A 14,326-nucleotide genomic window follows, 5' to 3' on the forward strand; every position below is an offset into this window, starting at 1 on the left:
CTGTATGTTCAGCTAAGTGCTCGCCGGCGGGTGCTGCCCTGAAGGCACAACAACTGACACAACTGCAATGGCATGCAGATGTGGCACAAGAATACCGGCGCCAGGGAGACCGACCTCATTATTATCGCTCTAGTGTGTACGGCCCATGCACACCACCTCGCCGCACAATGCCGCCGTACCATGCCAACTGTTAGCCCAGAGTTGACATCCACAATACGCCCTGGTTGCCCTGGATGTCCGGAACGAGCTCCCAGGCGGCGGCATCATGTACGCCGCCGCTTCTCCGACCCAGCCGGTCCTGTCCGCCCGGTCCCGACCCCGACCCGGGTCTTTCTGGTTCCGTCCGCCCTGGCTCAGCGGCGGCAACATTCGCGTGATCACCGCAGCAAAACAGCTTGCCTCGATCCTCGCACCTTTCCCCGGAGGCGAGAACCACAAAACCCGTATGCCGTACTTCGTACACCAGTACCCACGGCGCCACGGTGGCCGCGGCGCAAGCCACCGCATCACCATGGGTAACGACCAGTACGGCCGTCCCTGGCATACCGTTGTACACGTACGGCGGCGTGTCTTGGGCAGTACTGACAGGGGGGGTGGGATGTCTTTGCAGACTTGGACAGCTATCGTGGTCCTCACCGCAGCATGTGACGCCGTTCTCTGTACCTTCACCACCGCCAGGACGGCTGCTAGTGCTGGCTGCGGCCTCATCAGGTGTACCGCTGCCTGGCGCTCTCGAGCCCACTGCCGTCACCGTCGGCCCGTTCTGTACCGCAGCTGCTGCCGCGCAGTCGCCCCTGCAGCCGGCGTCGTCGTTGCTGTCAGCTTCCGCGGCAGTCCCAACCACATCCTTGAGAGTTCGCCTCGCAGGCCTCGCCTGCCACACTGCAGACCACGGCCCCAGATCCCCCGGCACCCCACAGGTCCGCTCCTCAACAGCTGCCTCTGAGGATAAGGCGGCTTCGGGGTTGCCCAGACTGGCAGCAGCCAGGGCGCCTAGGTCACCCCCGCCGCCGCCTTTGCCATGGCCGACGGCGTTTCCTCCGTCAGCGATGTCACCGCCGGCTGCCGCCGCCGTCGCCATCAAGCACTGCAGTGCGCTCCGATATCGCTCATATGCGGCCTCAAGAGTCTCAGGACTCTGTGGTACGCCGTACATCCATGGCGGAGGCGCCGCCACCGCTATCGTACACTGGTTGCTGCTGGATGGCAACCTGTTCGCACCCCTACCTCGCGCGCTCAGCTCACTCTGCTGCAGCTGCTGGGCTCCTTCCTGGCACCTATCCTTATCCACCTTCTCCTCTTCCGCCTCCTCATGATATGCCATGCCTTTACAGTTTTCCGCGCCGCACGCGGGACATTGCACAAGGGTCCCGCCGGCTACGCAAAGGTCCGCATCCTTCAATCCATGCAAGTTTTCACCACCGACCTGGCGCTCCATTTCCACTTCGCTGTCCGGTGCTACCGCACCGCGGCAAGGCCCCTCAGCGGGGCCGACGTGGGCAATGCCGCCTGCTGCAGCTAACGTGCGTCCCGGCAGCGACCGCACTGGCAGCACCGTAACGCACAACCCCTGGGCGGGCGGGAATGGGGGTAACTGGCCAGGGCGACTATACGGGCAAAGAGGTATCCGGAGATGTAGTCGCCCGACTGTGCATCAGACGTCGCACTTTTTTTAACTCGCGTGCACACAGGCGCACGTAGGGCTCTCGTGGCAGCTGCGGCTGAGGTGGGAGCTGAGGTGCGCACGAATCATTTGCACATTTGTGTGTGTGCATGTGCGTATGTGTCTTGTTGGCAAAAGCATTACATCGGGAGATCCCGCAGGTTAAGGGTGCGCATGTGTCTGTGCGCCCCGACAGAGAGACACCAGGCGACTTGCGTGGAGTCCGCAAGGCATGCGGTGAGAGGGGATGAGCAAGACACCTCCCTACCGTCCAGAAAAAGCCCTCTCTCTCTCCCCCACACACACACACCAGCCTCAATCTTCTTTCATAATCCCCAGCTGACCAGCCGCGTACCTGAAGGACCTGCCCCTCCGCAGTCCCGCTTCTGGAGGAGGAGGCGGAGGATGGGGCCTCCGGCAGGAGCTTCCCAGCCCTTCTCAACGTTGCTGCTGCCGCGCCGTCCATGCCATCCACGTCGCCACTACTTCCCGCTCCTTCACCCCGTTTTTGCTTCTCCAGCTGCCGCTGCGGTCTCGCGGCTTCCCCGCTACTTCCGATGTGACGCCCCTCCTGCTGCTGGGGCAGCTGATGGGCTCGTGCTACAGCTGCTGTCTCGACAGCCACAGAGGGAGCCGCGCTTCCGCCGCCAGCCGGCGCTGCTATCACCAATGCACCCAGCTGCCCTAGAAAGTCCTCGTGTGTCAATCCCCTGCTGCTACCGCTGCCGGCGCAACTGATGCTACTGCCTCCTGTAATCTGCGCCTGGGTTCCTTGTCCCGTTGTTGCTCCTCCCTGGGGAGGGGGCCACATCCAGGTGGGCAGTGGGCCGCTGGGAATGCCTGCAACCCGACACAACGCCTCAGAGAACTCCCAGCTAAGGTGCAGCTGCTGCAGCCCCAGGCGGCGACAGGCGGCTGAGGCGGTCTGCAAGCACCTGGAGGTCAGAAAGGACGCAGTGCAACGGAGCGAGGCGTGTGTGTGTGTGTGTGTGTGTGTGTGTGTGTGTGTGTGTGTGTGTGTGTGTGTGTGCGTATGGTGAACCAGATAATGTCGGAGGTTCCAGACAGTCAGCGCCCTCGGTCTAATCGTCCGCCAGGTTTAAAATCCTGGAGGCCGCGGGATGGGGAAAGAGTCAAGACTTTTCACTGCCGCCCGCAAAAGGGCCTTACAGAGCCGACTGCCGTATGCAGTCGACGGTGCTCTCGCCTCACCTGAGGAAGGGTGACGTCACCACTGACACAATGCGTGCGCCTGTGCTGCATTCCCACGCGGCTAGCTTTTCGGCGGCTGCTTCGGCTTCTGCCAGCCCGTGTGGGGAAGAGAGCGGAGGGTCCCAGGGCCGGCCCCCTGGGCGAGCGGCCTCGGCAGCGGTCCAATTGTCATCCACCTCGTCCTGACGTTGCGCATGGCGCATAACTAACAAGTAAGTACGCCCTCGAGGTGCCATCCGAATAACAGACCTCGAAGTCAACACCGTCCTGTCTGCAATGGTGAGGGCGGAAAAACGCACATTCAAATGTGTGATGAATATGGTGCGCTATTGCACATGGTGATTACCAAGCAACTTTCGCTTGGATCTTGATTATGAAGCATGACTGTCGTTAACGTCGTAAGTTTGCCCTGCCGTAGGCTTGCATGACCTGCAAAATGTATTGAGGAATATCATGTGTAAGGCGAGTTTCATGTTGGAAATCCTGGTTAAGTTCGACAACTTGCTTGTAAAATGACCGTTTGTCTTGTCGGTCGTCGCGATTGAACCTCTTACAGTACGCATTTTCCATTTGTGGCCTGTTTCACGTGATACAAAACTATGCCTGCTGTTATTAATGTTGGCGGGCCGCTTGCCTGGGGTTTCATTGTGCTTGTGTCAGCTTGGGCTTTGCGTGCCGGCAAGGCACTAGCTGGCAGACGTCGCGCCCGCCGCAAGGAGCTAGATGATGATGCGCTGATTCATGATCCCAGCGCGCGGCAACCACAGTACCTTCAGCCTTTGTCAGCCACGGCCATCCGCATGCTGGTACGTGGCAGTCCGCTCGGCACTTAAGCGAACCTGTTGGGTTCTGGCACATTGCATGTACCATATACAAATTTGCGAACACTTGAACAGCGGCAGGGGTCATGGTTCGCTGGTTTGAGGGCCGTTTCCCAGCAAAGGCCTGTCCGTGAAGGCAGGTTATGAAGCTACTAGCTGGATACGAACTGAGCTGTCGGCTACAACTGGAATGGGCTCCTACCTCTTGCGTGTAGATTGAGACGGGCGCTCTCCCATGCGCTGTACTCGAACTGGCCGACGGATGCAGTGGCAGTAGCGGCAGCTCCACCGCCCCTCCCCACCACAGGGGCACCCTTGACTCCCCCAAGACCAGCAACAACGCCACCTTTCCTCCTCCTAATCTTACATCGGGGTCTTCGGCAGTACCGGCCTCGCCACTAGCCCACCAACCACCAGCATATGCCAACCACGCAGCACGGATCGTGCCCCCGGACCTGGCGGCAGCAGTGCCATGCATGCCAGGTGGGCCCTGCATGATAACGGTGGGTCGTCCTAAGAAAGCAGCTGTCGCTGCGGGGCATGGGAACTGGAGTAGGCTTGTACAGGCCAGACAATTAGTTGTGCGAGGCAAAGGCCCCCTAGGGACACCCACGGCCCGTATTGACTCCTCACACAGTGCGAGTTTCACGCGGTGCCAACAGTCAAGGCTGCGGAGGCAGCGGACTTACGATTCATCGCTACCACGGGAAAGCACTCCGCTCCACTCCGGGGGTGGACGGGTGCACTCTCTCCATCAGGCGGCAGGGGACCGGCCGTTTGGACACGACGGCGACGCGGTAACAGGATCACACGCAAACGCTCCGCATCAGCCGCATGTGGATGTGGTACCACCGCTGGCCTAGCTCAGCACGACACGCAGCTTCGGTTGGGACGTGGGCCGCTTGGCTGCCACTCGACCGCAGAACCATGTCTTTTTGGCCGTGAAATGTCGTGTTGCTTCTCATGTGCGGTGCCTTGCAGCTATCAACTGGGTGCGGGCGTTGCCCAGCCAGGAAGCTTGGCGCACCGAGCTCACTCGCACGGCAGCGGCAGCCTACGCTGCCAGTAGCGGTGGCGGAGGCCCTGCCTTGGCGGTTGCCGGCTCACCCCACGGATGGTCGTCCTCATCGTCGCACGGGAGGGATGCGGCCGGTGCAATGTCAAGCGGCGCCTCCGCCGTACCATGTGCCGTACGGGGCCAGGACGGGATGGCAGTGCAACCTGAAGCCCAGCGCCGCAACGACCAGGTGCAGCTGCATGCTGACGGCGGGATCCTGCAGGGTTTTGGAAACGGCGGCGCCCCATTGTCGCCTGTCGTCGGTGAGTCTCAGCAACACCAGCGGTCATTCAGGTCCCCCGCACGTGACCCACGGGTCAGACAAGTGTTAGCACCTGGTTGCGAAGCGCATGGCGGCAGTGGCGTTGGCGCGTTGGAGCGCTGGCGCATCTCCGGCAGCTCCGCCGCCGGCGTGGGTGCTGCCGCAGCTGCGGCGGCGGCTACTGCGCAGGCCTCCGCCAGCACGGCCTTGGTGCCGTACCCGCCGCGCCACGCTTTGCTGGTGGTGCTGGGTCGCAACGAGCGCACCGTCGCGGCAGTGACGGCCGCGGCGGCCGCAGCGGGCTTCAGCAGGTGCGGACCGTCATCCTGCGAGAGATCTCATTGGCGTCCCAACGCCAACGAGGTGCCGGGGACCCGGGGATGCCCCTGACGTGGCCAAATATATGGTTATGGGCGAAATATCTCGCGCTATACACCGTCAAACATTCCCCAGCAGCGCACACCTTGGTCAAGGAGGACAAAGTCTGTGTGGGGTTTGTGGACAGACACCGAGGCACCTCAGGGCTCGGGCTGGTGGGTGATTGAGCTACGAGGCGCTTTCCGGATGCCGCAGCGCGGGTGCGGCGTTTGCGTCCGCTGCGTGCTGCCACAGTAGCTTGCCCTCGGATGGAGCAGCGGATGGAGCATCTTGCTGTGGGCGTTTGCTTCTCCTCCGCCCTGACCCTCGTCTCCCCGTTGCCGGCGCAACGGCACTTGGTCCTTTGCTTCTTGCACACATGATTCCCTCCCAATTGCCCATCGTTGCCGCGGCACTGTGTGCAGAGTTGGCGTGTGGGTGGGCTCGGCAGAGTCCTTCGCCGCCACCTCCCTGGGCGGCCCCCGCCTGCCCAGCATCAGCCGCCATGGGTTGTGCCTGATGCTGCAGCTGGGCTCTGAGCCGCTGTTCCATGTGCCGTCGCTCGTCCTGGATGTACGAAGACCTGACGAACGACTGCTATACGGCGCGATTCGGGGCACGGTCAACATTCCAGGTACGGTATGTGCACGTGAGGACTGGGGGTTCCAAGACTTTTGAATGAAACACCACATCTACCAGCTACAACGACCCTTATCCTTCTTCCGACCAACTCCCGTCTGTCCGTCGTTTCGTTCATTGCGCTGTGCGAAAACAGCGGACGAGCTCGCGGCGGCGCTGGTGCTGCCAGCCATGGAATTCCGGCGACTGTACGGCGTGTGCCAGCCGGGGCCCTGGGACGTGGTGGTGGTGCTGTCCAGGTCGGGCCGGCGAGCTGCCTGGGCGGCCCAGGTGTGCTTGGATGCCGGCCTGAAGAGGTGTGTGGCTGCTTGGGGGGTGAGGGGAAAAGATCTGTTACCTGATTTGTGGTGCCTGCTGCGCACGGTTGGGGTGTCCCACTGTCTGGTCTTGGGAAGCTGTGATTGGGTCTCGTTGTGGACGGAGCAGCGGCGGAGGGGGAAGCGTAGTAGGGGATAAGCTTGTTCTATGAGTACAGGGCGATGCGGTGGAGCCATGGAAGTTGATATACGAAAAGATGCGACCGCGGTTGATGACGATGGGGATTTCCTCTTTGGCATGTTGTCGCTGTGGCTGTGGCTGTGGCTGATTGGTTCTGACCTGACCTCCACCAGCACCAGCACTGTCTCTCACTGCCAGTTTTATATCACCGTGCTCTGCTGCCGCCCTACATTTGCAACACTCACCCTGCGACCTTGTTTCAGTTCCTCCCGGTACCTCCTTGGAACTTGGTGACCGCATTTCTAGGGTATTTGTTTACAATGAAGGCGTGTACGGCTGGCGGCTGGAGGACCGGGTCAAGCCGTACCGAGCATATGACCTAGTAAGTTAGGAAAAAGGGGGTAGAGGGGAGAAACGCATGGCATGACCGGGGTATACCGGCCTGGCACTGTGTTTTGACTTTTCTCTGCATAACTGTGTAGCCCAACATGTCCATCGCTAACTATTGCTGCTGCAGCAGCACTAACCAACCATGAAAAGCCACAGTGTTTCGTCTTACATCCGAGCTCCTCTCCTTTCACTGTTGTAAAGCCATCCGCGTGCTCTCCCCTGGCCGTCTGATGGCGCAATCCTCTGCACTTCCCAGGGAGCCCAGCCACCTGACCCAGAGCCCTTCACACCGGAGGAGCCTGATGAGGCAATGGGCTTCGAGGTGGGGCCGCACTGGGGGCTCGGATGTACTTGTTCTTGGGCCGTTGGGCAAGGATTTATCATAGGGGAATCGTTGTGCGTGTCAACAACATGCATCTGCGTATGGGGCAATGGGGTTGAGGGTCTTCAAGGGCACTTAGGCGTTGCGGCTGGGAGGGTGGCCAAGGTGAAGGGCAGCAGATTAATGCAGGATGCCGGTGGGTCACGTGATTCGCCTCCAGCGTCCCGTTGCTGGCGCCCACCGCGAGCTCGCAAACTGTCCTTTTTGTTGATAAAACTCTCCTGGCCCGAATTGGCCTTCCGTATCGTGGCGGCAGATACCATGGAGTCGAATGACGAATGACCTGGATTTCAATGCGCGCTGGCCGCAGGAACTCCATGCGCTGGGTTTGCCCATGCGGCAGGGTCCCCGTCCCTCGCGCTTCTCAGCAGTCGGCGGCTTGGCAGGAGGGACCGCCCCGGCACCTACCGCAATGGCCATAGGTGGGCCCGCTGATCCGGCTGCCGCCACGAGGCTCATGGCAGCCCAGTAACGGCTGCACCTGTAGTTGACAGGATGTCAGATCTCTTGGTAGAGATGTCCTGGCAGCTCTGGTCGGTGTCAATTCTGTTCTTGGTCGTGATGAACTAAGGCTTAGACGGTTTCGTTCATGGTATTGGATCTCCGTTCCTGTCATGACCAGAGCTGGAAACAGGTGTGGAAGGTTCTGAGCGGGTTGAACTCATGACTGTCGACATGGAGGGGATGCAGTATTTGGGCAACATGCGCAGCCTGGGCGTTCACGCTCATGGTTATAATGACCAGGGGATTAAGAACAGCAACCAAGCAAAGGGTTGCTGTCGGATTATGGTGAACACGGTGGTCTCGCGTGCGCACAATTTGGATGGTGGCAGGTATTTTGCGGTAAGTGTTGCCTTAGCCTATACATGACGTTTTTGCCACCGTGAAGGCTAGGTTGTACTTTGTCAACGGCGGGCTGCACATAATTTTGCTGTGAAAAGGGCAACAAGGAAGGACATTACAATACAGACTCAAGCATTAGAGTCAACGGTTACTGCCACCCGGTGGGATGAACGCTGCCTGCCTTCGCGCGCATAACCCTGTAAATAGAAGTGTTGACCAAAACATTACAGGCCCGGGCAAACCATCGCGCAGCAGCGAAAGTAAGACTTCGCCACAAAGCCCGAACCCCACACAGCCTTCGGACACAGCGTTAACGAACCTCCACCCCGTTCGACCCACACTATCCCAGCCTATTCAATAAGCCCGAACTGCTCGTTGCAAATGCAGGTTGAGGCACTCCCCTAGCCATCATAAATCAGCCTTCTTTACAGGCCCTTGGCCAGCTTGTCCACCCTGCAGCAAGCATGGATAGTGAGGCAGACCTCAGTATCGTAGGTGGTGACAATTTAGGGAGACAGAGTTCGAATGCGCATGGTACAGCCCATGCAGCATGTACAGGATTAGACGGCCATTTACATATGCCGATAGTACAATGGCGCCTGCCTACTGAGCGGATCCCCTACCCCCTGCCTACTGAGCGGATCCCCTACCTTCCTGAAGGCACGCATGCCTACATTACCCACCCCCAAAACCACGCACGCCCGGCCATGCAGGATTCGCGCACACAAAACACACACCCATCTACATCACACAGTTGCTTCTCGGCGGCATTAGCCCTAACAAAAGCACGTCCATTTGCCCAAGCTTAGCCTTGCACGATGTGTCACCACATCCCCCAACTTACGTGGAGCTGAGGCTGGGCACCGATGCCTTAATGGCCACAAGCACAGCCTGTGCACGGGCCTGCAGAGGGGCGCCCGCGGGCCAGCCCGCCTGGGGCACCAGCGCCACCTTGAAGCCCTGAGCCTCGCGCACCCGGACGGCGGCCAGGGAACCACCCAGCACCTGGGGCCATCGGAACCGAGGCACGTGGCAAGATGGTCATGGTGGCAAGATGAACCCATGCGACAAGGTCAATCGCGGAAAAAACGTATTACACGAGTCTGCTTCAATGATGCTAATGCCAGAGCTCACAAAGCGCTGTAGCAATTGGGAGACGTGCCTACACATGCATACCTATTAACTATCCAATAGCTTGTATCTGGCAAGTGACATTGACACAGATGCGTTTGGCGGCCTCAAAAAAGCCGAAGAAGCGGGCCGTATCAGATATTTGTCTAATGGCAAGAAGTACACGGCGATAGACAAACCGTTCGACACGAGTGCTAGGTTTCTATTGATGTTTTCTATTCGGATACATGATGAACCTTCCGAGACCGGTACCCAAGCTCCCTCCTCACCCCTCCGGCCGTGCTCAGCAGCTCGCTCTCCACGCCGATGACCGCTAGCTTGGTGTTCGCGTCCAGCGGCACCACCACATCCAGGGTGGAGCCGTCCGGAGCAGCAACGGCGTAGGACTCCACCTTGGCAGCCACGTCGGGGCGGTGCCTGCGGACACAACACCATATCAGGCGCGGTGCGAGAAAGCGCACATGGAGAAGTGCACCCCTCCACAGAACCCTGCAACCACGAGCCGCCCTACCTGGCACCGGTTGCATACGCCACAGCCTCCGCAACCTCCTTGTAGAATGTGGCAGCAGCCGCGCCGCGCACATGACGGCTGTGCTCCACCGCCAGGCCAAAGCCCTTGGCGGCAAAATCGGTCACCTGGGCGGGCAGACCAGTCACACCAGCTGCCACCGAGCCCGCATACAGCAGCGCCAGGGCTGAGGGGCTCAGAGCAGCGGGGTCCTGACGGTTCAGATCCGGGCGGATCCGGGGGTGGGCTGGTGTCAGGGAACAGGACAGCAATCATTCATAGGAAGAGGAGAGAAGGCCAGGCAACCTATCATCGAAGTGCACCCATAATTGACAGCGCCAGAGAACCATAAATGGCACTCCTATTCAGGAACCCAACTTCAGGAACCCAATCTAGCTTGATGTACTCTAATAGGTTATACTAAGGTCAAAACCTGCAAACTGCATCCTCCTCACCTTCTGCACAACAGCTGTCGCAGCGCCTAGCAGCGCGGCGGCTCCGTCTTTGTCACCCAGCATCGCCAGGCCCCAGCCGCCCTGCACCGCCTGCGCAGCGCTCAGGTCCCCGGCACCGGCCTGCGCGCATGGGCAGGTGTGATAGGTGTCATTGCGCTTACGTACAGATTGGAAACATCAAGCCTTCGAGGTGCCGTTCGAAATGTGGCCTCGTAAGCATGACACACTTGGCGCGAGGAGAAAAAACATACGAGGAGAAAAAAATACGCAAATCGCATTAGTTGAAGGCCATGCATTCCTTCTGCAATTGGGCTGGGGCCCCATTTTGTCACCATGCATCATGTCGCCTTGGCTAGACCGCCGCCCCATCCCGCTGACCCGACTTTTGCTGCATAATACACCTGCCGTGTGCACGGTTGCCTAGACACATTCACCCCTACCTTCGCCTTATCTGCAAGCGCCCTCACAGTGGCCGCGTCCGCCTTGACGGCCAAGGTGGCCAGAGCCCAAGCAGCTGCAGCAGCGTCCGCAGGGGCATCCACGCCGCCCTTGAGCGCCTGGGGCGAGGAGAGTATGACGAAGGAGGCGGATGTGAATTGTTCGGGTGACTTGAATAACAGGGTGTGGACGGGAGACGTACGCTATATGTCAAGCAGGTCGACCAAAAATAGGCATGCACAACAGCGCGAAACTGCCAAGCGAGGGAACTAAAAGTCCTCCACGCGTACAGCTGTCGCAGCGATAACGAAACAGTTCTCCCAGGAACCTCCCGCCCTACCTTGGACAGCACTCCCAGGAGAGCGGCGTCAGGCACCCGGCGCAGCGCCGCCAGGCCCCACAGCGCCTGAGCCGCCTCCCGGCCGCCCAGCTCGCCCGCCTTGGCCACCAGACCTGCAGACGCCACCTTCACCAGCTTGCCGTCCTGCAGGATAGAGGGATTAGGTGCTGTCATGGTCTGCGCCGTGGGCTGGAACTAGTGGGAATTGCACACGAGTGGATTTCTTGAAAGGAGTGACCAATAACAAAATAGAAGGAATTTCCAGTACATGTTTGTTCGTTCGTGAAGGGGCCAGAGCCGACATGGGGACACAGTATGCCGAACAAGCCAGAGGACATCTGAGCGATAAGCAGCACCAGTGAAAAGACACGTCGGAAGGAGCCCCCTAGGAACTGCGAAATTTTTGAAGTGAACTCCGTTTCTTAATTTTTCGTAGGGACTTCGTTAACTCCGCGTCCTGATTTCGTCGTGAACTTTAAACAACATCCAAGTTGGACCACATTGGCCCTTTGGACGTAAGCTCAACTGCGCTGTGGACCACATCGCCGACATGTATCGCTCCTGACACGGAGGACTACACTCGTTAAGAACCTCTCCCCCCCCCATCCCGTGGATAAACGGCATAGGCGAGTTGCCGGTGCACACCTGCACACCAGCTGAGCCGAAGCCCCACAGCAGACGCGCCAGATCAGCTGCGGACAGCTCAGCAGACTTGGACTCCGACAGGTCGGCCACAGTGGCAAACAGCTCCACGTCCGCGATGCCGGCCTTACCAAGAGCCTCAACCACGTAGGAGACCTGCGCACAGTGCCAAGTGGTCCATCGCAGCACGTGAGCCTCACACCACATGGCCGCAAAGCCAGAGGGAACAACACACACAAAGATGCATTCCAGCGGAAGGCAAAGGACTGCAGGGCGTCCTTCCACCTCGAACCACCCGTCGCTCCATCACCCCCGCTTTGCACATTTTCTTGCCATTTTGACCTTCCCCCTTCTCCTGATCTTCATCCCACCTCCGACGGCTTGATGCTCTTCAGGTTGGCTGCCAGCGGGCCCGCCAGCTCCGCCAGCGTGCGGGTGTGCTCCACGTTGGCGGCGGACAGCGCCCAGCTAAGGTTAACGAGTGAGGGACCGTCCAGGGAAGGACCCAGGGAGGCGGCCTTCTCAAGCACCTTGCCCCACAGCCTGGGGGAGAAAGCCAAGACCGTGGGGAAAGGGAGAGTAGCTTAGCGAGATGGAATTGCACTTCGGGGATTTCAGCCTGAAAAATACCCTCCAGCTACTGCTGCTAATGCAATGGGGTCGGTCGTTTGATGGCAATGGATGCACGGCGGCCTCAGTCCGGGAGACACTTCGGAAGATACCACGGGATCATAGATACCAGGGCGACAGCTTCAGCTGTCCGGGTACCGCGCATATACCCGTCCGTAAATGCACCATCTCGACCCCACAGCTCCCGTGTAGTGCGCGGCCCAACTCGCCACGGCTACACGTTGCCTGCTGATGCCACCTCTCACTAAAAAGTGAAGACGCATCTCTGCACCACTATCCGTACCTGCGGTTGCCACGAGCACCCAGGTAGGCCAGCGCTACAGCCGCGTCCGCCACGTCCTGAGAGAGGGGGGAAGAGAGGCGCCACCGTGGGGGTGTTGAAAACGAGATAAGGCTGAGGGACGGGAAACCCTACCGGAACGCCACCGGGAAACCGGGACGACTAGAATCTTACCACAGCCATATTCCGCACCCAGCAAATTGTTTGAGCCTTAATGGGGAGGCTGGACGAGCGGGGAAACTGCCACACTAGTAGCGCTTTCCCGGAGCCTGCGCCAGTGCCCGCGGTTCGAGTTTAAAGGTCACCCGGCAAGGCCCAAGAATGTTATCTAACCTTTAAACCCTACTAGGTTACTCAGCGAGCGACCCAGGTGGAACGACCCGCAGCGGCAAGCCACGCTCTGCATCATCTCAGTCCTCTGACGTGCGCCCGGCAGCAAACATAGCCGTTCCTCCAACACTACTTACAAACAAACCCCGTGTCATGCTTTCTCCCTTCTGGCGTGAGAGCGCTCGTCCCGGGCTACCGCCTTTCTGACATTTACGCTCGATGCATGGCCCTATCGGCTATTAAAATTGGCCGTCGTCATTCCCTCGGCGGTCTCGATTCAAACAAAACCTCGTTCCGCGCGCCCAAAATTTGCTTTGCCTCCTTCGCTCCTTTTGAGCATAATTATGAGCAGAATTATTCCTGTCGTCTTGCAGAGCTGAGGAGGCGTACTGCACCCCTGCTACGCTACAGCCGTGCTCCTGCTAAGAATGCACGACGCCAACGGGACATTTATTGCCTGGCCCCACCTTGCCCGTAGATGGAGCCTCGGGGCTGAGGAGAGCTTCGATGGACGACAACACCCCCGCGGCGTCGCCTGATACTCCTGGAACCTGGACAGCGGGCGCTGCAGCAGCAGCAAACGACCGCACAGCCTACAGGAAAGATTAAGACATCCTCAGCGCTTCCATAGAGTTTTTGGGGGAATCCGTCTTTGCAAACCCTTAACCATCTTACCACCAGAGAGCCGCAGGTAGACCTCCTTGGGCCAAGCGCAGGAAACAGGGGCGAGGGTGGCGAAAAGGTTTAGTTAGTAGCAAGGCTTCGGCCCATGCGTGTACTGAGGGGCTTTTGCATTCCATGTGTATTCATGGTATTGGCAAAAAACTTGCGTCAACGGCTGCGGTCACGCAAACATCCTTGAGGCTTCGCCCAACGACACCCCTCCTGCTCACCTCACGGTCATCTCAGCAACAAGCTGGGAGGACTGCTTTACTGCAGATGCTCCAAGCTCAAGCGCTCCCATGCCTACGCCGATTGAGGCAGAGAGCCGGTTCCGCAAACGCTGAAACATGATCCCGGAAGAACCGCGCCGACAAACGGCAGGTCCATATCTACTAATGCCAATGGCTATGGGAACACAATGCTCCAAGCCAATCAAACGCCAGTTCAGCGGCATCGCCATGTCTCAATAGCGGTCACTGATTAGCCGACTTGCCAAACTGCTTAAACTGACATACCTGACCAGGCAGCCGTAAGGACGCGGAGCGAGCTTTTCATCTTTCCAAAACTTGATGGGCAGCTGCAGGGAGCGCAAGAGAACTGACAAGTGCCGAAAGGCGTGAAACCAATAGCGGGTCTGCCCGCAAGATTCCTAAACACCCCTAATCCACGTTGGCAGGCCAGTATTGCGCGCACGCGTCAACAAGACTTTCAGTCGGGTGGAGCACCAGGGCATCAAGAGTGTACGGGTAGGAGGCCCAGTAAAAAATGTTGCACAAGCCAAGCAGCACCATGCCGCAAGCAAGCTGAAGCCTACCAATTAGCTTTAAGCCAGGAGGAGTTCATGT

General features: G+C 59.1%; 2 protein-coding genes across 2 annotated transcripts; both read right to left on the reverse strand.

The window, feature by feature from the left end:
• Positions 1 to 190: 190 nt before the first annotated feature.
• Positions 191 to 3,078, reverse strand: VOLCADRAFT_97074 (uncharacterized protein; the record flags this gene model as incomplete). Its single annotated transcript, XM_002956096.1, has 4 exons — positions 191 to 1,138; positions 1,427 to 1,570; positions 2,019 to 2,598; positions 2,876 to 3,078. 4 exons carry the CDS (start codon positions 3,076 to 3,078, stop codon positions 191 to 193), a joined length of 1,875 nt encoding a protein of 624 aa, XP_002956142.1.
• Positions 3,079 to 7,127: 4,049 nt separating this feature from the next.
• asa2 (mitochondrial F1F0 ATP synthase associated protein) lies at positions 7,128 to 14,324 on the reverse strand (the record flags this gene model as incomplete). The annotated part of the gene is made up of 16 exons (XM_002956097.1): positions 7,128 to 7,161; positions 7,532 to 8,517; positions 8,909 to 9,069; positions 9,465 to 9,612; positions 9,707 to 9,915; positions 10,159 to 10,278; positions 10,599 to 10,715; positions 10,937 to 11,080; positions 11,582 to 11,734; positions 11,950 to 12,121; positions 12,492 to 12,547; positions 13,286 to 13,411; positions 13,494 to 13,518; positions 13,712 to 13,784; positions 13,997 to 14,058; positions 14,296 to 14,324. 15 exons carry the CDS (start codon positions 14,322 to 14,324, stop codon positions 8,490 to 8,492), a joined length of 1,623 nt encoding a protein of 540 aa, XP_002956143.1. The 3' UTR covers positions 7,128 to 7,161; positions 7,532 to 8,489.
• Positions 14,325 to 14,326: the final 2 nt, after the last annotated feature.

The sequence above is a fragment of the Volvox carteri genome (assembly GCF_000143455.1).
Source record: "Volvox carteri f. nagariensis unplaced genomic scaffold VOLCAscaffold_57, whole genome shotgun sequence".
In the NCBI taxonomy this organism is placed as follows: Eukaryota; Viridiplantae; Chlorophyta; class Chlorophyceae; order Chlamydomonadales; family Volvocaceae; genus Volvox; species Volvox carteri.